The sequence below is a fragment of the Hydra viridissima genome, unplaced genomic scaffold (genome assembly GCF_058129835.1).
Source record: "Hydra viridissima isolate aposymbiotic clone 2 unplaced genomic scaffold, HvirCarnegie_v1 scaffold_1, whole genome shotgun sequence".
In the NCBI taxonomy this organism is placed as follows: Eukaryota; Metazoa; Cnidaria; class Hydrozoa; order Anthoathecata; family Hydridae; genus Hydra; species Hydra viridissima.
The window spans coordinates 1,780,385-1,801,266 of NW_028324300.1; the positions used below are offsets into that span (position 1 = coordinate 1,780,385).

Below are 20,882 nucleotides of genomic sequence, written 5' to 3' on the forward strand. Positions count from 1 at the left end.
AATGTTAAGAAACTAACATTTTAATCTCTTGATTCTTGAAAGATGTGATAATATTTATTGATATAATTCGACGCAATTGTTATATATGAGCCAATAGCTACTTCTTGTTTTAGAGTAAATGCTTGACGCAACTTTTTTTAATTAGGAATAGGTGGTGGTATTCACATATAAAGAGCTTTTTTTTTTACTTAACTTATAAAATGAGAAAGAGTTGAGTATTGGATTCCAAAACTTTTTTCTGTTGCACGAATTGATGTTACTTTTCCTTCGATAAAATGCTTTTTTGCATCTACAATCTTCTTATTGAAGTTGTAACTTACGGAAATTCAAAAAATTAATGTAAAAACCGTTTTTTAAATATTTAGTCCACAGTAACAGAGTAATTATCAAATTTTATATACATTAAGCCTTTAATAAATTCATAATAAAGTAATGAAGTATGCATACGTATATACACACACATACGTATGCATACATCATTATTTATTATGAATTTCTTTTAGACAACAAGCAGGTATAAGTAGATACCAGGTTCAGGTTATATACAAATTGAAATAAAATGTTTTTTAAAAACTTGATTAATTGTATGCATAGTATTGTTCAGTTTGGAACAAGTCATCGATTGATTATGAAAAGCATTTTTATAGTTTAACACATTTTCTAATTACATTTCTTCAAGTATTAGAAATCGTGCTTAAGAGTTGATATGTTATATGCAAATTTAGGTCAAGTTTTTTGTTTGCTATGGGTCTGTAGATCTCAGTGAACTAGGGTAATGGCAATCAAGAATATTGCGATTATTTTATAATAAATAAATAAAATTAAATCTAAAAATAACTTTTTAGATTTCCATTTTTTACTTGCTTAACAGTGAAATCACTTTCATTCAGTTTTTTTTCCATTTTTACTTCTCTTTTCATCTTCTTGCAAATTCGAATGATAAATATGACTGAATAGTCGAAATATTCAAATGTTTCTCAATGATAGAGATATTTTTTGTAATTCTAATTATTTATTTTATTCTTTTGAAAGACATTTGACTATCTTTTTTAACTTCAAAAGCAATTAAACGAGGTATAAAGTTCAGAATTACCGCCATAGGTAACTTTTTTTTAAATAAAAAAAAAAAATTGAGATTTAATTTGTGTAAGGGTTTATGGAGATGACAATTTTGGGTTGGTTTAAAATGTCTCCAAAGTTAGCGAAATGTTAACATCTTGCTAGTCGACCTACAAGCTCAGGATACCGTAACCGCACATTCTTAGAAACACACACACGATGTTTTTCTCTTAGGCATTTCTTCATCTGGTAAAATTTTCAAGAAATTTTTAAGATATCACATTTTGAAATGGCTCAATTGTTTCCTCTTTAGAATATAGAAAATTGTTTTCGACTATCCTCTGAAAGATGTAAAGGAGTTTAATAGTTTGATGAGTATTTTACTTTATATTTTTATAGTACAGTTGCACCTATCGTTTTGGTATATCTACTCTTAAAACAAGAGGTCGACTGAAACAAGACATTTATCGAGCGTTATCGAACGCACACAACTAAAATTGTTGGTAAACCGCTTATTCTTCTTATGCAACTTCAACTTTTATTGAAGTTGTAAAAAAGAAGGGATTCTATTTTAGTTCACCTAAAAAAAATATTTAATAAGTGTATTCTTAACCTTGCTACTGATTTTATGGCAACTTTTTGTAGGGAAAGTCTAACAAACTATGAAAGTTACATTAAAAAGATCACCGGAAAGAAAATGAAATGTTTTATCTCGCTTTCAACAGATAAACAGTTACATTGAATGTAAAAAATTTCTTTTTTCAAAGATCGTTTATAGGTCTTACGTATTTTTTTTTTTTTTGTGTGACTATTCTACAAACGTCGGAACCAACTGCCAAAGCCTTTATCCCATCAGTTGTATAGTCGTGGTGCTAAATCATTGAAGGTGAAAGACGCTCTAGCAACTGGATTTGCTAAACGAAATCATATCCAACGCATCAAACATCATCAAAAGAGCTTTAAACGTTAACAGTCTATCAAAGAAGTCTTTATTGCTCCGGTTGGTCATCTAAACTTTTAAACTTTAAATATTTTGTTTTTTTAAACTAACTAAAAAAGTCAATTTTACCTTTAGTCGAATATTGTTACTCGCCCAACGCACCCGTTGGGCATGAGTTGATCTATTATCACTCATCCAATGCACTCGCTGAGTTGATCTATTAAAAAAAATCATCTTGTTATTTTTGTCGCCGTTATTTCTAAACAAAAATAGGTAAATCTTTTTAAATAAAAGTTACCGATTATAGGTATCTTGGGAAGGAAGGTTATTTTCTGCCATAAAATTAGTGCGACATTCGATTGGAGCTGGAGAAGAGTTAATGTATAACTCTGCTAATCTATCACGTAAACTATTTTTTTCAGGATCAAGTTTTATTGAAAAACTTTGCTCACTTCTGCAATTGAAGCTTTCTTTCCCGAGAACCCCTTGCGTAGTTCTAAAACAAGCTATACTTTTATGGTCATTACCTAAAGCAAAACTACTGCTGTAACCATTACCAAGCATACTGTATTGAAAACTACTGGAATTGCAGTTGGTTTGTATAGGAGCAAGTTTTGACGGATTTGGCAGCGAAGCCATTCCAACAATAAGCGCACGCTTCATATCAGGAGGAGCGCTGTTCGACTTTAAGTAATTACGAGTCCCAGAATGTTGCAATAGATTGTTGGATGCGCACTGACTAGTTTTGTTTAAGGTAACTGACTTTTCGCTCTTAGTGACTTTCTAAAAACGTAAATCAAAAAAACCTTTTAATGACGTAAGCTTCGCACGCTAGTGCAAACACTCTCGAAGTATTACCGTTGCATCTTTTTCCGTTATTATTGGCGGGCAATTTTTTGGATTTTCATGGTGCTCAACACAATCAATTAACCTTTGAACAGCTTCAGGCAAACCGAGTGACTTTAACAAGTTCTCTCTGCGCAACAGGTTTCCTAACCTTTCCTGCTCTTCGTACTTACTGATTGGACACGTGATAAAGGAGTTTATATCGATATTTTCTTTCTAAATAAACGCAAAACCGAATTGAAACAATTCATTGCAGTACTACTTGATAAATCATTTTGTAAAGAGCACAAATACCTTAACATCTCTACATTTCGCTGACGCTGTTCTCGTACCTAAAAACAGTTTTGCGGCGCTGGCATTGCCTAAAGAGAATTAGGGCTCAAAGAATAAAAGAATTTTTTGCACTGAGTTAGAAGAGCAATAAATTTTTTTCAAAAACGCCGTTGAAAAAGAGTTTATAACAACAAATTCTTTCTGGTCGATACATTTGCATCATATGCTTTCTTGTTCTACTACAACATCATAATATTGTTACTCAATATATCAAAAGTTACTCAATAATAACGAGGCTTTGACACCTGTAAAACGTGCCAGTTTTAGGGAACTTTTTCTTGTGACTTTCTTGGCAGAAATTTCTTCTCTTTGTAATCTGGCACATTCTGCGCGAGCTTTCGATGAAGCAGTTTCTTGAAACAATGAACTGCTGCTTTCGAAAAACCATTTGTATTTTTCTTCATTGTTCTCTGGGTAAACACGTCTAAAGTAAAAGAATTAAGGAATTCTGCAAATACTTGCTACGGATGTATTTTATTAAATTAACTTTTTTTTTCCATACAAAAATTGTTTATAAACCTGAATCCACCAATGTGATCATCTTCATATTTGGTTAAGTTTTTCAGAAACTCTTCCTTATCTTTTATGTCTTCCTTTTCTTTAAAACTATTGTTGTTTAAAAGAAAACCAAGTTAAATTGAAACAAATCATGAACATTTTAAAAACTTGATAACATGAAACAAAAACAAACTTTTCATCCTTTGCAGGATTTTTTAACTTTACAAGTCGTTCACGAATGAGTTTTTTTTCTCTTTCAAGACACTTTCTTTTATCAACCGATGAGAAATTTACAAGTACTAATGTATCATAAATAACAGCATCTTTAATTTCACGATCAAGCTTGGAGTCAGTTGTAAAGCTAGGAGAATGGTTCACCTATTAAAAAAATTTTTATAATCTAAATTGAATAAAAAACACCACTGAAATTCATATAAATAAACCCAATCTTTAAAAATAAACCCTAACAGGCTCTCTCAATAGTAACAGTAATTTTAGATAAAACAAATATTAGCTTTCAAAACCTTCATAAAAAACTGATAGGCAAAATATTTCTTTGTTAACATCAATATTGTTCTTCCATGCATATTTTCGAAAACATATAAAATCTTTTAGTTACATAGGATAAAAATTTTATATAGGAGAAAAAATCAACATTATAAATCACCTCCAAAACCCATGGTTTAAGCTTTCTGTCTAAGATTACATCAAATCCAAGGATTTCAAAGCATGCACTTCCTTTTATGCTTGGAAAACATGTTTGATAGTTGTGTTTGAGAACAGGGTGTGCAGTTATTAAAGTTTTGATAATTATATCCTGAATTAAAAAGAAAATACCAAATATGTATTTAGAATATGTATTTATTTAAAATAAATTTTTTAAAAATACCAAAATGTATAAGGCTAATTATATAACACAATAAAAAGAAGTTTACATCAATGCTTTTCCAAATCTTTTCAATATCATATCCATTATCAATAAACCATTTGTTGATTGTAGAAATTTTCCTAAAATAAAATAAATCAGTTAAATACATCAGATGTTATACAATTGAATTAATACAATATAAAAGCATCAAATACCCTTGAGAATGATTTAAGTACACTAATGCTACCAAAGAGAAAAAATATTTTAATAAAAAGAATCACAGAGAAAAAAAAAAGGAACCTTTTACTGCCCATGTTATTGTCCCGAACAAATGCATCACTGTTTTTCTGAATAGCATAGTTTGTTAAATGCATGTAAACATTATCCTAAAAAAAATGTAATGGAATTTTGTTTTCATGATGTTAAAATTTCCAATTTTAGAAATTGAGTTCAATACAATTAAAAGCCTAAATTTTTTTAATTACCAGATTATTACTTGCTGGATTAGCATATTTCACTGTTGCAAACCTTGCAAGCCCGTCTCTATAGACAAATATTCTTAAAGGATTACATGATGTTACAACAACATAAATTCGAAGATCAAATTTGAGACCATCAATTAAAAAAGGTTTGGAAATATACTGCTGACAGATCAAATTCGTTCCTGGTTTAATGTTCTAAAAGATAATTTACAATAAGAGAAAATCAGTTCAAAAGTTCTATGTCAAACAGAATAATCATAAGCTTTATTGAAAACAAGAACTTTAAATATTTATAACAAAATTATATTTAACTCAAACTGGGTATAAAACAAAACAAAATGTATTATACTGAATTAATATCTTTTTTTTTTTTTTTTTGCAGCTTCTAAAAAATATTTGTAGAGAAAAGAACTCTGTATAATAAAGTTTCTTAACCTTTTTTGTTTTTAATGATAAAAGTTAAAGCAGTAATTAAATCAAAAGGTTATAGTAAAACTTCAATTATAAATTTCTAAGTATTCATTAAAGATATCATCATTATAGAAAAATTTAAATTAACCTTTGGAGTTTTTGCTAAGTATATTCCTTTTCCTTGTGAACCACTTTCCGGTTTGAAGATGAATGTTTTATTCTTTTTAATTCGACAAAATGCTAAAAAATTACCAAAGCTAAAAGTGAAAAACAGTCATGAATTACAAAAATTGAATTATATACAATTAGTTTTTTTTGTTAAGTAAAATGAATGAATACTTTTTTAAACATCTTTTACATACTAATTTAATGCTCACACTTGAAAGAATATATAACAGAATATGTTATCAGAATCTGTGTTATCAGCACTTTAATCAATTAAAGATAATCAATCAATTCAAACTTTTAGGTCCCTTTAGAACCATAAACTATGATACTTACTCAGCAGGAATGCACCAAGTTCTAGGAAAAATCACAAAGTCTTTTGGGAATTGTTTACACAATCTGTTCATGTTGCGAGCAAGAAGATCTTTTCGACATATCTCACTCATGCCAGGGAAGTGATTAATTTTCTAAAACAAATAAAGCAACACCAATTTTTTTTCCAATAAGATGCTGTCATTCAGAGTATAGAATCCTTTAATCTTTAATAATTATTAAAGAAAAATATTTCAGGTTTAAATCTGAGTTTCCGGACCTTCATATGCACATAAGTCTTATAAAAATAAGCTTAAACGCATATGAATCTGTGTATACTTTTTAACTCTAACCTGATATTTTTTCATGTTAATAACCCTTTCTAAACTAACAGAGCTGTCTGTCCAAAACAATGTCCAATCATCAGAATCACCAACTTCTCGGAAACCAAATTTCTTAGCAACTCTATGAACTGAATATAAAAAATATTATTTAAAAACTAAAAAAAAGGTTTTTCCTACTCATCATACCACTTATTGGCAAATCAAGTACAAATAAAACTGAAGAGTATTCTAAATGATGAAAAGATGATAGCTACCATGCACATAACTATTTACTGAGCTATCACACTAAAACTGAACTCTTAATATTCAGTGAAATCATGTCACTAAAGTTACTGGAAATTTCTATGTATAGTTTTTCACTATTAAAGTTTTAAAGAGTCAATCTTTAAAAGAATCTTTTGATGAAAATCCTGATAACGAATGTAGATAGTAATAGGAGGAATCTTTAAACAATATTATGATAGCAGAAAGAAAATCTCATTTGTTTAACTAAAGAATTAAAAAATCAAAATTAGAATTTTAGCACAAATTAACAATATTGCAAATGAAGAAAGTAAAAACCATAAACAAAGAAATGCATTATTGTAAACTTTTTATTTAAAACTTGATTTGGAATTTTAAACATATAATACATACCACATTCATATTTGCAATTTGTTAAATTGATTTTCAAAAACCTAAAGAAAGGTAACAAACAAGTATGTATATATATATATATATATATATATATATATATATATATATATATATATATATATATATATATATATATATACACACACACACACACACACACACACACACACACACACACACACACACACACACACACACACACACACACACACACACACACACACACACACACACACTTGTTAAATTATATATACTTATGTAAAAATAATAGTAATATATTTGAAAAAAACCTTTTCTTTTTTCTAGTTTTTTTTTTGTTTAATAAGAGCAAATCATCCTCTTTGGCTGAATTGATTATTTGGTTTTTAAGATTTATTTTATCTTCAATTAGTTCCATGTTTTTTTCGGTGTATGCTGACACTGTTGAAGCCTTGCGAAAAACATCTTTAGAGGTAGCCATGCAAAATTTTTCATTAAAATCAATACTTTCATTAAGATTGCAAATACTACTGTATCCATCTTCGGTAAAAACAGAAAAAAAATCTACAACATTTTGGTTATCAGTAGAAAGCTGGCTAGCATCAACTTGTTTATTAACACCATCATATAGAGATTGTTTTGAAAAGTCACTGTAGTTGGTCAAGCTAATTATTGGACAAGATTGAGAAGTCATACTGCTGAAAAGCGATATGCCCTTTAAAGGGCTCAGTCCACATGACTTCGTCTGAAATTTGTTCAATTTTCTTTATAAAAACATGTTAACTTGACAACGTTATTTCTAACACGAACATAAAGCAAAGTAGACTTGGTCTAAGTGGATATAATATTCCTTGAAGTTTTTTATTTCAAAAATTTTTTTCCAGGTTTCTTTGTCCTATATTTATCACATTGTTTTTTTATTTTTGTTTTTTTCCATCTCTCTTTATCTTTACATCCTTTTTTTTTTGAAGTACTATTTTTACAACGAATATAAATATTAACTTTATTGTAAATTTCCTTCTCGAAACGCCGGCACATGGTCTGTTGTTCCGGTGCTCTCACTCCCAGCCGCCCTCTCTAAAAAGAAAAAATATTTCTGGATAACATTTTTTTCGCTTTTAATAAGGAATGAATAAAAATTAGGAAAAAATCTTCTTCATTTTAAAAACTAGTTGATTGATTGAAAGAGTAAATCAAATAGAGAATTATAATAATGTTAAAATACTAATTTATGTAGTTTATCAAAAAAATGCGCGTTTTAAAAATATTTTCGGCCCTAAATTCGGCTCCCCGGCACCTCATAATCGAGGCTTAATGCTCTTACCCCGGCATTACTCCCCACACCATAATAATTAACCTCTCCGCATAAAATAACTATATTCCCTGTATAAAGTAGCAGTTGTCTTTTTAAAAAAATGGAAACTTTAAAATGGTTTTTTTTTAACCAAATATTTAAAACACAAAAATATACGAAGCTAATGGAAAAAATAGCTGCAGAAGCTTTGGCTTTTGAAAAAATTACAGCGATACATCAAAGATGCTCCTTGAAAGTTTCCACCAACATCTCCCTTATGTTAGATATTTAAACAATCAATTGTTTATCACTTTAGATTGACACACTTTGTGTGTGATAAAAACGTCATATCGGTTTTCTATTGGTTTATTGAGAATCCTCTTACAAATGCAGAGTTTTTTTTTATCGAAACAAATAAATCAAATTTAAACTAATTTAGATTTTTGTAAATAATCTAATAGTTTGCAATGATTTAAGAAAATACTTCATTTTTATATCCGCGCATAAAAGATGCAAATATATAAATATTATGCCTTTAAGCGCTATTACTCAATACATCAATATTATGTATTAAATTTAAACAGAGCCCTTAAGATGTTGGGAGGAAGGGGGGCAATATAGCAAAAGTCAAATAATTGATTTCAATACTAGTTTCTTCACAGCATTTTGGTTCTGAAGTTTGTAATGGAGTGGGCTGAACAGCGAATATTTCTTCTAAGAGCTAAGAGCTCAGACTGAGCCTTCTGCGCTTTATCGTCAGTGACGCTGTCAAATAATTCAGCTTTGTCTGAATTAAATGGCCGTGTCACTGACGATAAAGCGCCAAAACTATCAGGTTTCAGAACTTTGTGCACTGTTTCCACAGAAAACTTTTTCCTCTTCCAATTTTTCTGCTCTCAAACCTTTTAAAATTTGAAACTGTAAATAAAATTTTAAAAGTGAGTATAGAAAAATAAAGCGTAAAAAGTGAGAAGATATTTTTTATCATCTATTTTATTTAATTATTATACTATGCTACTCTTTAGACCAAACTAAAGCTCTTTAACAATCTTTAAGTTATTTAGGGATAAACTCAGCTTTTATATTCGTAAGTGGATTTCAGGGAAAGCGATTGAATAAATTAGTTTTCAAGCTGTTGATCTAATTTTAGGAGAATTTGTTATTTGCAGAAACAAAGAATATTTTTCCAGTTTTTTTTCTTCTCCAGATTCAAAAGTTTTTCGAGAAGTTAATCAAGGATTTTTTTTTTTTTATTTATTTCGAGGATTTATTAAGTTGGTAATATTTTTCAACTGTTAGCTGTAATTAAATACTTAGATTTTGTAATTGGAATAAAAAAAATTCAAAAATTCTTGTTTTTATCTTATTTTTATCTATTCTCTTATCTTGCTTATTGCATCAATTTACTTTTTTTGATTTTGTTATATTGTTCATCATTTTGATGATTAATTTTCTAATATTGTGCAAATCAACTAAAGCTTAACGGTAGAAAATCGGTAAAAAATAACGGTAAAAAATAACGGTAGAGTTGAAAGCTTAAGTTTGTTTCCTAATAACTTAAAATGCGACATCACCTTCATCTGATCGCGGCTCTCCTTTAAAACAGAAATTCAAACAAATATTAAAAAACCAAGAGAATTTTTTTTAAGCAAAAACTCTATTAAAAGTAGTTAACAAACAAAATATTTTTTCATGAGGAGAAAATCGGATTCTTCTAAAGTATGGCGAGCTCTCCCGGGGTAACTATAAATCTAAATACAAGGCATGCTAAATATATAGCATTCAGTAGATTATTTTTTAAATTTTAAAACTTCTAAAGAAATTGATCATATGTTAATATTACTAAATGCTTCTAACTGTTAAACTTACTTTGTTGTTCTCTTTCCTGAAGCAACTCATTTGCAGGAGCAAAATCTATTTGTAGTTATTTTGTGAATACGGTAGAAAAGAGTCTTTTGAAGTATTTTTTACTATTCAAACTTTTTGCTCTATTTTGGAAAAGTTTGTTAAATATTTCTCACACATCCCTAAACAAATGAGACGGAAGACAAAAAGCTTTCAGAGAACTGGAACAAAAAGAAACGTGAGGCCACGATGCAACCCTGTATCAGCACAATTACCACAGCAGCAGAAAATATGTATCTTATTACTATTAAACACGGTAGGCTTGAATAAATATCAAGCAGAATGACAATGATGAAAAAATGTAATATCAATATTTAAGATTTTGTACACCTGCGATGACTTTGCGTACATGATTTGTGTTAACACTATTCATATATTTGTTAACGCACCAGTGTATAAATCTGGTTTTGTAAAACATTACATAGAAAAAATGTTTAAATAAGTGTAAATATCATGTTTCATGTTGGGCACCTTTTTTCACGATTAAAACTTCCATTAAATTTTTGAGCAAACTCATTTGATTGGTACAACTGAAAAGTTATAATGAGAGAAGTAAGTATTCTGGAATTCAACTTTTTTTTTAAAAAAAATCTTTTAATACTACTTTTTCTTTGGAGAATTAAAACAGACGTGTCAAATAAACGATATTTGAACCAGTAGGCGTGGTATCATAAAATTCTTTGAGTTACTTTCTAACTATAAATAATAAGCTTGGTTATAAATGGCTAATCATCGCTGAACAATTGGAGTATGAGCATTTCAATTGCTTTTAATATGAAGAATTTGAAACATTTGAAAAAGAATCATTGACTCAAAGTAACTTTAACATGTATTTTATAATCATATTTTATAACTTTTTTAAACATTATACTTCATAATTTTTTATGATCGTTTATTTATTTATCTTTATTTTCCTTTAGAATATTTAAGTTAATTGACTATGATTCTTAATTAGTTAACACGTTATTTGTTTGTTTTAATTATCTGTTTTAACATATTTATGTACACGTTATTACTTAATTTTTGTTTAATGTATTTATGTTAATATGTATGTAGTAATCAATATAAGTATGTTAATTATGAATTTGAAATACTCGAAGCTGTAAGAATAAAAGAAGGAAGTTGGAGGTAGTAAAGCAAAAAACCCAACTAAATTAATGATTTGGGTTCGACTAAAAAAAGTACCCCACGCCCCCATCACTCCTATAAAATAACTTCGCTTTATGATAATAATGAACCTTGCCATTGTTTCGATTAAAAGTCCGAACCATTCACTATTTTTCTACTTACAAATCAAACGAAAAAGTAATTTGTTGTTTTCTTAAAGGCACAGAAATTTAGATTTTATCACGTAGCATATATATCAATATAAGCCATTTAATCCGCTTCATTTTCAAAAGGACTGAATTCAAGAGTACTGAATTTGATTTCACGTCGAAAAAAACTCAATGGAAGTAGCTGCTGGTGACAAACTTATATTAACCGTGCTTTAAAAAATCTTTTTGTAAAAACCATTTTCTAAATCCAGTCGGATAGAGGTTTCTTTAAAAGTTTCTTTTTCCTTTGAATTTTATTAGAATGTTCCAGTCGAAAAAATCTGTATATTGAAACATAATTTAATTATACGATAGTAATGCTTCGCTTAATTTAAATAGCTTAACGTTAAAACAAACAAAACACGAATATTAACAATTTCCTCTTTATTTTATTCACAAATTCAGGGAATTTAATTACGCAATTTTAGACCAAATTTAACTTAAATAAAAAATGACGTCTAAAAGAAAGAAACGAAAAGAAGCTTTAACCATTTCAGTTCAATATCACGTGTTACATATAATTTGTCATATAAATCTCAATTACATTGAAAATTGCTATTGCAGTATGAGGAGTTTAGAGATTTTTTTTGTACGAATTTTAAGAGATTAGAAAAAATATTCTACTCGGCTTTCAAGTGTGAAACTCTTTTAAGCCTTGGATTCTTAGCTTAAAAAATACTAAAACAAAAAGTAACACTTAAAATGGCTATAAAATTGTTTCAGATAAAAAATAAATCCTGTGAGCTTTGATTAGAGAGAAAGAAAGATTTCACCTATCCGAACTGAATATTAGTCATGTGACACTTCCCGCACCTAACAATGTTTCATGCAAAATATTTAGTGCAAAACTGTTTGATGCTATTTTTTATTATTCTGAGATAGTTAAAGCTAATGCAGTCCCCGTATCTGTATAAGTGCCTCCTTTCCACCCTTTTTTCCCTGATGAGAAGGTGCCCATGCCTTCACATATAGCGCTCCGACTTATTTTAGCATACAACTAATTTATATAGCATAGTTTTTACATTGCCCTGCTATTTTTCACAATGATAGTACGTATCTTACTAGCCATGTTACGTTAAAACTTTTGAATTGGCCATAAAAAACCTATTTGATGAAATAATGCAGTAAAACTTTAAAAGACCAGCAAATTTATTACATTCATTGTCTTTTCATATGACAAGTGAAGCTAAGGTGAAAAAATAGAAAGAATAATTAAGAAATGCAGAAATATTGCATGAATACCCGACAAAGATATTTTATTATTTCCGTTTGTTTAAATAGGATTATAGCTGGTTCTTAACAGTTAGCTATATTTAGCTACCGTTTGTTATCATTACTTGTTGCCAAGTGGGAATTAAAGACCTGAACCGCGTAGTTAATTGTGTGCAACGTCTAACCTCATGATGTGCTATACAATTCTCTCTGACAACATCAGGCAGTGTAGTTAAAGAGCCTTGCGTGATTTAATTCCGGAACGTGTTTGTAGAGCATCGGTTTAAAAGATTCATTTAACGCAACTTCCGGTCAAAACAGAGAGAAATTAGACATTTCTACTTATGAAAGCAACGATAACTTATCTGTTGTTTTTCAGAGTTTTAATTGTGAAATTGTGCATTTTCTATTCTGCAACTAAATCCAGAAAAGAACTATTTAAAACGTTTAGCTACGTATCCATGAACAAAAATTACACCTATTTGTTAATTGGATTATCTACTGCTTTTTAAATGCCAGGTTTGGGAAAAAAAAAATTAAGAGTTGCTAGAAGACAATAGAATTCAGTTTTAAAATATAATCATTCAAAAAAAAACAAACGAGAGCTTAAGTGTGTTTGTGCTGTGAATAACCTCGTGTACCTTTCGTGTTTTTTTGGCAGACAGCAAACTTCAAATAACAAATACTATAAATGATGGTCTAAAAAAATTATTGAAGACAGGCTAAAAACCATACAGCTGCAAAAGCAGCACTAGAAACACAGAGCTAGTTGACCAACTTACAAACCACACAAAAGTGAAGATAATAAAGAGAAGCTTGACCTTTGTAAAATCTAAAGAATCATGGGAGAAATGGTGAAGCAGCCTGTAAGTAGTCAACTAAAACCAAAAATATAATCACAGTAACAGGTGTCAAGTTATTTTTAAAGAAGTTATGACAAAAGAAAGAGGTACTAGCTGCGTCTCAATTTTTTGTCTAAATTCTGTTTTAAGGCTATTCAACAAACCAAACAAAAAACGATTTAACCAATTTTGTCAATGATTTTAAACTTGCGCATTTTTTATGACATTCCGTTCGGAAAGCAAAAGCAGCATAGCGTAAATATAATGAAAATAATTTTTTTTTTCACTATATTTACAGCAACGTAAATATAGTGAAAAAAAAATTAGTAACAAATTTAACAAAGTGATACAAAGTAAAACAGAAAATCTGTATTCCAATTCTCTGTTTGAATGCTTTTTGAATGGAAGCCCACCGGAACCAATACCAGCGTTCCATACTTTGTTGGATCGTTTTTCTACTACAAAAAAAAAAAAGAAACTACTTCGTCATTAAATTAAAGTTAGCAACAAACACGTGCACTGAACATAGACTGAAAGTCAATTTTAGCCAGAATTCACATTTCTCAGCGAGAATTAAAGGGATATTAAACTCGCTCGATTTAGTTTCTGCAAAATTTCGGCGTACGTTGCAACAATGTTTACTTTTAAATAATCAATTGCTAAAACCTTGCTTTTTTACTTTTACTCAAACAGACGTTGAAACCAAGGAATATAAAGGCTCTTTAACGAATACAATTTTAATACTATCTGTAAAGTCAGGATACCTATTGGTGAAAACTTAGAATTCCGATATCAGAGAACAACAGTTAGCTATAGTTCTGTGTATACCTACTTTAAATCCATTCTAATAAAAGAAATAAATAAAAAGCATTTATGTGACATGCTTTCCAACGATTAAGATTTCTTTTGTTTCTTTTTATTTACCCGTCAAAACAGCGAATTTTTTCATCAAAGTGATCATAGAAAAGTATTACGAGAAAAGCTTGCCACAACCTGTGCCATCATAAGTTAGATATAAGGTGAAGTAAAGGTATGTATAATTATTGAAAAATATATCGATGTAAACGGAAAAAATTTTCAACAAAAGTTTAAAATTTTTCACTTAATTTTATAAATGGTAAAAGCAGCGCATAAAGGTGACCCTCCGCGCACAAAGGTTACTCTTCGCGCGACGAACAATTTTTTTATCTATTGTTACAGTTACCAAGATGAAGTGGATGAATTAGAAATAAGACACACAAACACCTCTAAACATAAGGAGCAAGAAGACATTTTGCAAAGAGGATTTTTTAACCAACGATGGGTGATTCAGTAAAAATAGGTACAAATGATGGTAATACAATTTTAATCTCCGTTTACTTTGCATAAAATTAAATAGATTTTGGCAAACAGAGGCAATAAATGGAAAACGTTCGGGATTTTGCTTGAGAAAAACCGAAATATTTTTGCTTAAAGGTTTTTTGTTTGTTTATGAATTACATTTGTACCGTAGCGGCATTTTCATTTATCAATCAAACCAACAAAATTCATCTCATTTAAAACCTTTTAGCTATTCATCCAATCCCATTTTTTATATGAAGAAGAATGAAAATGAAGCTTAAACCTCAATAATATATGGAATGCAGTAAGAACTTAAAAATATAAATGAAAATGGTATAGCCAACAAAAGCGATATATTTGAAAGAGCAGGTAGCAAGCATCGATATTATTTGATACGTTTCACCTCGCGCTTTTAGTCTTAAGGTGTTGTTTTTTTTATGTTAATCTTGGATTGGCGTTTGGTTAATCAAGTTTTTATCAGAAATAGTGAAAAAGTACAAACCTATTTATCAGTCATTTGAAAGAAATCGAATTTAAAGCCATTTATATGTTTCGATTAAAAGATTTTTTTTTTTTAATATATATACTATAAATATATTTTATTTTAAAATTATTTTTTAATAATATAAATATATTTAATATTTAATATATATATATATATATATATATATATATATATATATATATATATATATATATATATATATATATATATAGTATATACTCATATATATATACAATATATACTAAGTTTTTAATAAAACATGAAAGAATATTAAACTTGTCTCGCCAAAAGCTTTAGTGTTTTGATTTCATAAAGAGTTCTATTTTAATAAACTTCAGAAAATTTGAGTTATCTTACGAGACTGGTATAGAAGTTGGTTATTATTCGTTTTTATTCGTTTAAACCGAAAAACCAAACGCTGATGCTTTATAACGATAAAAGAGATTTCCAAATAATTATTATAGGAAACTAAGGCTCTGAAAAATCATTTAAATCATATATCACCATGAAAAAAATAATTAGCACCAGCTTCTAACCATTTAAAAAAATTCTAGTCCGCAAGAAAAACTGCACATAAATAATTTTGTAAATCAATAAAATCTATTTGCCTGATACTTGTCATCTTCTTGTCATCTTGTTTCTGTTTGTCATGGACTGTTTTGTTTATGTTGTTGAGACATATAGCCTCATTCTCCCAGATTATTACTGTAAGCTATTCAAATAGCAAATTTTTCAAAATATTGACAAAAAAAACCTTTTATGTAGCAATTGTCAAATGATACGGTTAAAAAAAGTCATCAAAGAAAGACCATTAAAAGTTATCATTTTTATACTATGAAAAAAAGTTTCTTAAAAAAAGAATTCGTAAAAAATTGTTCTTGGTGCTTAACGAAACAGACGAACGATTGAATAATAAACACTTTCAAGCGTAGTGATGAATCGCTTTATGACGTTTTTGACGTTTATTTCGAAATGTCAGAATTTTCCCCCCTGATCACAGCTAATGTTCAGTGAGTTTAAAGTATTTTTCATTGCACTGTAAAACAGTTTGATATAAGCCACAATATAACTAGCTTACTGCATTATTAAATAGTGATGTTATTTATATACGTAATTAGGCATGCTTTGGGCTATTTATTTATGCCATGGGTTTTTATTATATTTTTAAACATTTTACGGCAATTCTTATTTCGAGGAAACTTTTATTTCAGGAAGTGTTTGCTTAATTTTCCAATTCTTTACAAGAAAGTAAAGAAGCAGTGAAAAATTGTTCTAAACTTCAAATGGTTCTTGTTATCAATGTTTTGTGTTACAATAAAAAAGTAGAAAAAGTGGCGAAAAATAGTATTGATGGTGTCAGGCAATAGCAAAAAAGTCTTTTTATGACCAGTAGGAAGAGAAATTTTAAAAATTTTGGCTATGGAACTCTGGACGGAGAAATGAAGCATTTCATAGTATTCCCTGTTTAAATGACATGGGTAACTATTAAATAACTGTCTGAAGTTTTTTTTCATTTAAAGAGTTTCGAGGCAAATGTGGTTTTTGTTTGCTGCATTTTATAGCTAGGGGTGTTTATTCAACTTAAATTCATATTTTTATATCACACATTAAAATCTCAAAGGAGTCGGTCAGTCCTAAAACTTTCATTATTTCACCATTGAAACTCCACTGGATACAAAAAAAGTGGCTCAATATAAATAAAGGTATACTAACTATATATCATTTTCATTATAAATTTAGAGCAATATGTAAGAGTTTTGCAGCTTTTTGTAATAGAAATGAGATTAAAAGGCATGAGTACGAAGTAGCGAAGGGAGTTGGGGGGGGGGGGAGGACATGCAGATATGCAGAGCACAGCCGTTAAAAACTTTTTTAACAAACTAAGTTATTTTCAGAAAATAATAGTTTTTTTAACCTTTACTTTAGAGGTGCAAAAAAAAGGGCAACAAAATATAAGATGACGATTCAAAGAATTATTTCAATCATGACTATTTTATTCTCGTGTTTGTTGGCGAGACCTCTCATGACTGACGAAAAAATCGATTTATCCGAAATAACAGCAAAGTTTTCTTCCGCTATTTTGCTCTCAGAGAAGTTTGTGATCGAAAGTAAAAGACGGTCTGCTAGTATTGATCCTAAGGTTGGCTTTGGATGCAACGAAGATTGCGCCAACAAAGAAAAATTAAGAGAGTTGTTAACTGACAAAGACGATGAGACCGAGAGTAATGTTTTCGGAGATATAGATTTTTACAAAAAGCATAGATATTTTAAAGCACGGCTAATATAAGAGTGTCACGAGCAGCTAAAAACTGTGTAAATATCTGAAAAGAATAGGATCGCAAAGCATTACGGAATACTTACAACTTTCAGCTAATATGGCAAATTACAAAATATTGTAATAAAATAGTTACATTTCTTCTGGAATGTGCTCAAAAATAAAGCATATTTTTGAAGGGAGCGGTATTTAAAAAACACAAAGAGGTGTAAAAGCGGTTTCATTTAAGATTAGGTTACTCAATGCAATATTTCTTTGTTACATTTAGTAATTTCTACTTTAGTTGAGTCGGTAATAACTGTTTATAGTCACCATTAAGACTTCATTTTTTGTTGCTGTAGCAACAGTTTTAAGGAATTATTTATTTTTTTGCAAAAGAAGTTTTTTTTAATAATTTTAAAATATTTTAAAACTAATTTATCTTTATTTCTATTGTCTTTTTGTTTTTATTTAAAAGATTTCTTATTGTTTCCAAAAAATGCAGATTTCACAAAAACTTTTTTAGACCAAGCAACCCTTCTTTCCTCTTAATGGGAGCTTTACACTTTTAGCTCAAGAATTGAATTTAAATAGTAAAGGATGGAAAAAATAAGATATAATAGAAAAGGAAATAATTGCCCACCAGTCTTCACTATTTAATACAATTTACAGATGGAAGAAATACAAAAATTTACAGTTTTTTCACAAGAGCTTTTCTAGTGCAGGTTTGGTTCGGTTCAAATTTTTGTGACATTTTTTTGTTGAAAGTTCAGTTTCGGTTTTTTTAAAACACTCTTTATAGAATAAATAGACCAGTATTTAGGGTAGTCTGAACACCCCTTCCCTTCATATAAAACTTACATCACAATGTTGCAATAATGTAATGTTTTTTTATTAACGGTTTGATGTGTTATCTTAACTGTAGTTTATAAAGATCTCAATCAATCTTTATAATTTCGATCACTGTTATAGTTAAAATAACCAAAATTTCCCCTTTTTCTCACTTTATTTCCAGTCACAATAGTTTGCACAAATATTTTTGGCAATAAAGACAAGTTTTTCTTCGTTACCAAACAAAACATTTGTAATGAAAACCATGAAAACTGTTTTTTCTAGACGTTTCATAGATTTGGGGTTTCATAGATTTGAAGTTTCATAGATTTGGCGTTTCATAGACTTGACGTTTCATAGATTTGACGTTTCATAGATTTGACGTTTCATAGATTTGACGTTTCATAGATTTGACGTTTCATAGATTTGGGGTTTGTACTTATTTCTCTAAAAATTAAGAAGAATGGTGGTTCTTATTTAAATATTTCTATAATGAAAACATTAATTCGAAGATCATTTTTATGTGATCATCATAATGTGATCTTTATTATTTGATTATCTACATTTAATAGTCGATTAAAGTTACAAAAAATCACTGACAAGATACTGTTTTCATGTTTTGCTTTGTTCTCTTTATAAAGCGACTTTTTTTTTCACTGAATGTTGAAAAAAAAAGTCGCTTTATAAAGAGAACAAAGCAAAACATGAAAACAGTATCTTGTCAAACCAATATTCAAAAAACCGAAATAAGATAAAATAATTTTTGTAACTTTACTTATCTTTTCTCGCATTTAGAGCAATAACCTTAAAACTATACACTTAAAAATTCTCGCCGCTTTGTTAAATGGACAATGGTTTCTTTGTTTTCATTGGACGGTACATTTTGCAAATATACCGAAGGCATTAAAGCTCAGCTGTTACAAAAACTTGATTGGTTGATTTTATATTTTTCATCGCTAATGTTAAGAAGTAATACTGAATGGGATTTTATTTTTAAAGTTTCAAAAATTTATCTCTTTCTTTAAAAATTTTAGACTTGATGATCGGTTTTTGTTTCGTGAGGGTGAAGCCATGTAAATATTAATTTAAAGTGCTCATGTTTTTTCTCGGTCGTCTTTCAAAACAATTTGTATTAAAAGAAATATCAGTGTTTCAATTTTCTTCCTTTTCCCACATTCCCTTACTCTCCACCAAAAAGATTCTTTATACTTTTCTAAGTGGAAAAATAGCCTAATATGGATGTAATATCAGATAGGAATTTTAAAACGCGTAGATATAAAAAACAGAGTTGCATTTAAGAGTCAATTATTTGTATACTGTCAACGAAGAATTTTCTTTAAAATGACATAAATGACAGCCGTTAATGAGAGCAATAAATAATAACGATAAATGATAGCGATAGTTGCTGTATTTCGATAGTTTGTATTATTATCGATGTTGCATTAGCGAGAGTTGTTTTATTTTCTTCATACAGCTAATATCAAATAACTTTGAATAATCATGAGTCATTATGATTATCGAGTTGAAAGTATTTCAGGCTTATAAGATCATAAACATCTTATCAATATTTATATTTACATTTAACTTTGTCAGGCTCTTTTCTAAGTAATCTTTGGTAGTCATCCCAATCAACCACTCTAAGTATTTATCCCAATAAATGATTTGTAACTGTAGACTTTTTTAAAGTTATTTTAATTTTGTAGTTTCCCGATATTGAAGGGGGTAGAAAAATATTATGGAATCAGTGCATCATACATAGGAATTAGTGCATCATGTAATTGAAACGTGATATAATGAATGGAGTGACTATTTAAACCAATCAGTATTTAAACACGTGAACGACGAATAAGAAGAAAGCATGGCATTGTTACATATATATTTATACGTATTGCTTTATTAAAATCAGTCATTTTTCTTTATGTAGCGTTTAAACATGCAGCTAAGTTCTGAGCAATATTTATTGAGGATATTTATTTTGAATTCTCAAATTGTTAACTGAAAACTTCTATTATTCGACAGCTCAAACAGGTATCATTAGATAACATCCCTTCAAAGTCATCAGTGTATTTTGCAAGTCATTTAAAGATATTAGCAGAACAAGTGTCTCGGAAAGTGCGCGATCTGGTTGACCTTCCACCTTAACCTTACAATCAAACATTGATTTGGTGAACGCCTCTGTGAAATTGTCAATAATGTTGGGAGAGATATGGTTGAAACTTACTCTCCCCACCGACAAAATTGAGTGACTTGTGGTGGCAGTACGATAACGCTTAGCCTTTCCCGACTACAGTAACTGCAAATTTTTTAAAAGAGAAGATGTCACATTGATCATTGGCCTGTTGCTCTTATCTAAACGAGTGTGACAGGTGGGTGTTTAAAGGTTTGAAGAAGTCTCTCCGAAAACACGATGCAGATAAAATTAAGGAGGACGCGCTGCAGTATTTCAGGTCACTACCAATTGATCGATTGAAATGGGAAAAAAAAAATGTTTGTAGACTTGTAAAAATGTCATGAGGTGTGACGAAGACTA

The 20,882-nt window shown here is 29.2% G+C and overlaps 2 protein-coding genes across 10 annotated transcripts; one reads left to right on the forward strand and one right to left on the reverse strand.

Moving 5' to 3' along the window:
* Window positions 1-1,752: 1,752 nt before the first annotated feature.
* LOC145187385 (tubulin polyglutamylase ttll6-like) lies at window positions 1,753-7,901 on the reverse strand. Of its 6 annotated transcripts, none has more exons than XM_090085237.1 (17): window positions 7,185-7,901; window positions 6,895-6,935; window positions 6,268-6,386; window positions 5,939-6,069; window positions 5,586-5,694; window positions 5,030-5,221; window positions 4,845-4,930; window positions 4,612-4,684; window positions 4,344-4,493; window positions 3,870-4,054; window positions 3,698-3,784; window positions 3,424-3,602; window positions 3,140-3,207; window positions 2,858-3,061; window positions 2,298-2,782; window positions 2,129-2,180; window positions 1,753-1,973 (listed from the first exon to the last, which is right to left on the reverse strand). In XM_090085237.1, the coding sequence occupies exons 1-17, from the start codon at window positions 7,565-7,567 to the stop codon at window positions 1,932-1,934; spliced, it is 2,586 nt and encodes an 861-aa protein (XP_089941363.1). In that variant the 5' UTR covers window positions 7,568-7,901; the 3' UTR covers window positions 1,753-1,931. The 6 variants fall into 6 exon arrangements, with proteins under 6 accessions (XP_089941363.1, XP_089941356.1, XP_089941361.1 ...); XM_090085230.1 differs by having other exon boundaries at window positions 1,753-2,068; XM_090085235.1 differs by having other exon boundaries at window positions 2,129-2,216.
* A 6,450-nt stretch (window positions 7,902-14,351) lies between these two features.
* LOC149892851 (uncharacterized) lies at window positions 14,352-17,803 on the forward strand. 4 transcript variants are annotated; one of them, XM_090076718.1, is made up of 3 exons: window positions 14,385-14,472; window positions 14,643-14,763; window positions 17,194-17,803. In XM_090076718.1, the coding sequence occupies exon 3, from the start codon at window positions 17,225-17,227 to the stop codon at window positions 17,552-17,554; it is 330 nt and encodes a 109-aa protein (XP_089932844.1). In that variant the 5' UTR covers window positions 14,385-14,472; window positions 14,643-14,763; window positions 17,194-17,224; the 3' UTR covers window positions 17,555-17,803. The 4 variants fall into 4 exon arrangements, with proteins under 4 accessions (XP_089932841.1, XP_089932844.1, XP_089932840.1 ...); XM_090076717.1 differs by lacking the exons at window positions 14,385-14,472; window positions 14,643-14,763 and adding exons at window positions 15,612-16,277; window positions 16,479-16,970; XM_090076715.1 differs by lacking the exon at window positions 14,643-14,763 and having other exon boundaries at window positions 14,352-14,472.
* Window positions 17,804-20,882: the final 3,079 nt, after the last annotated feature.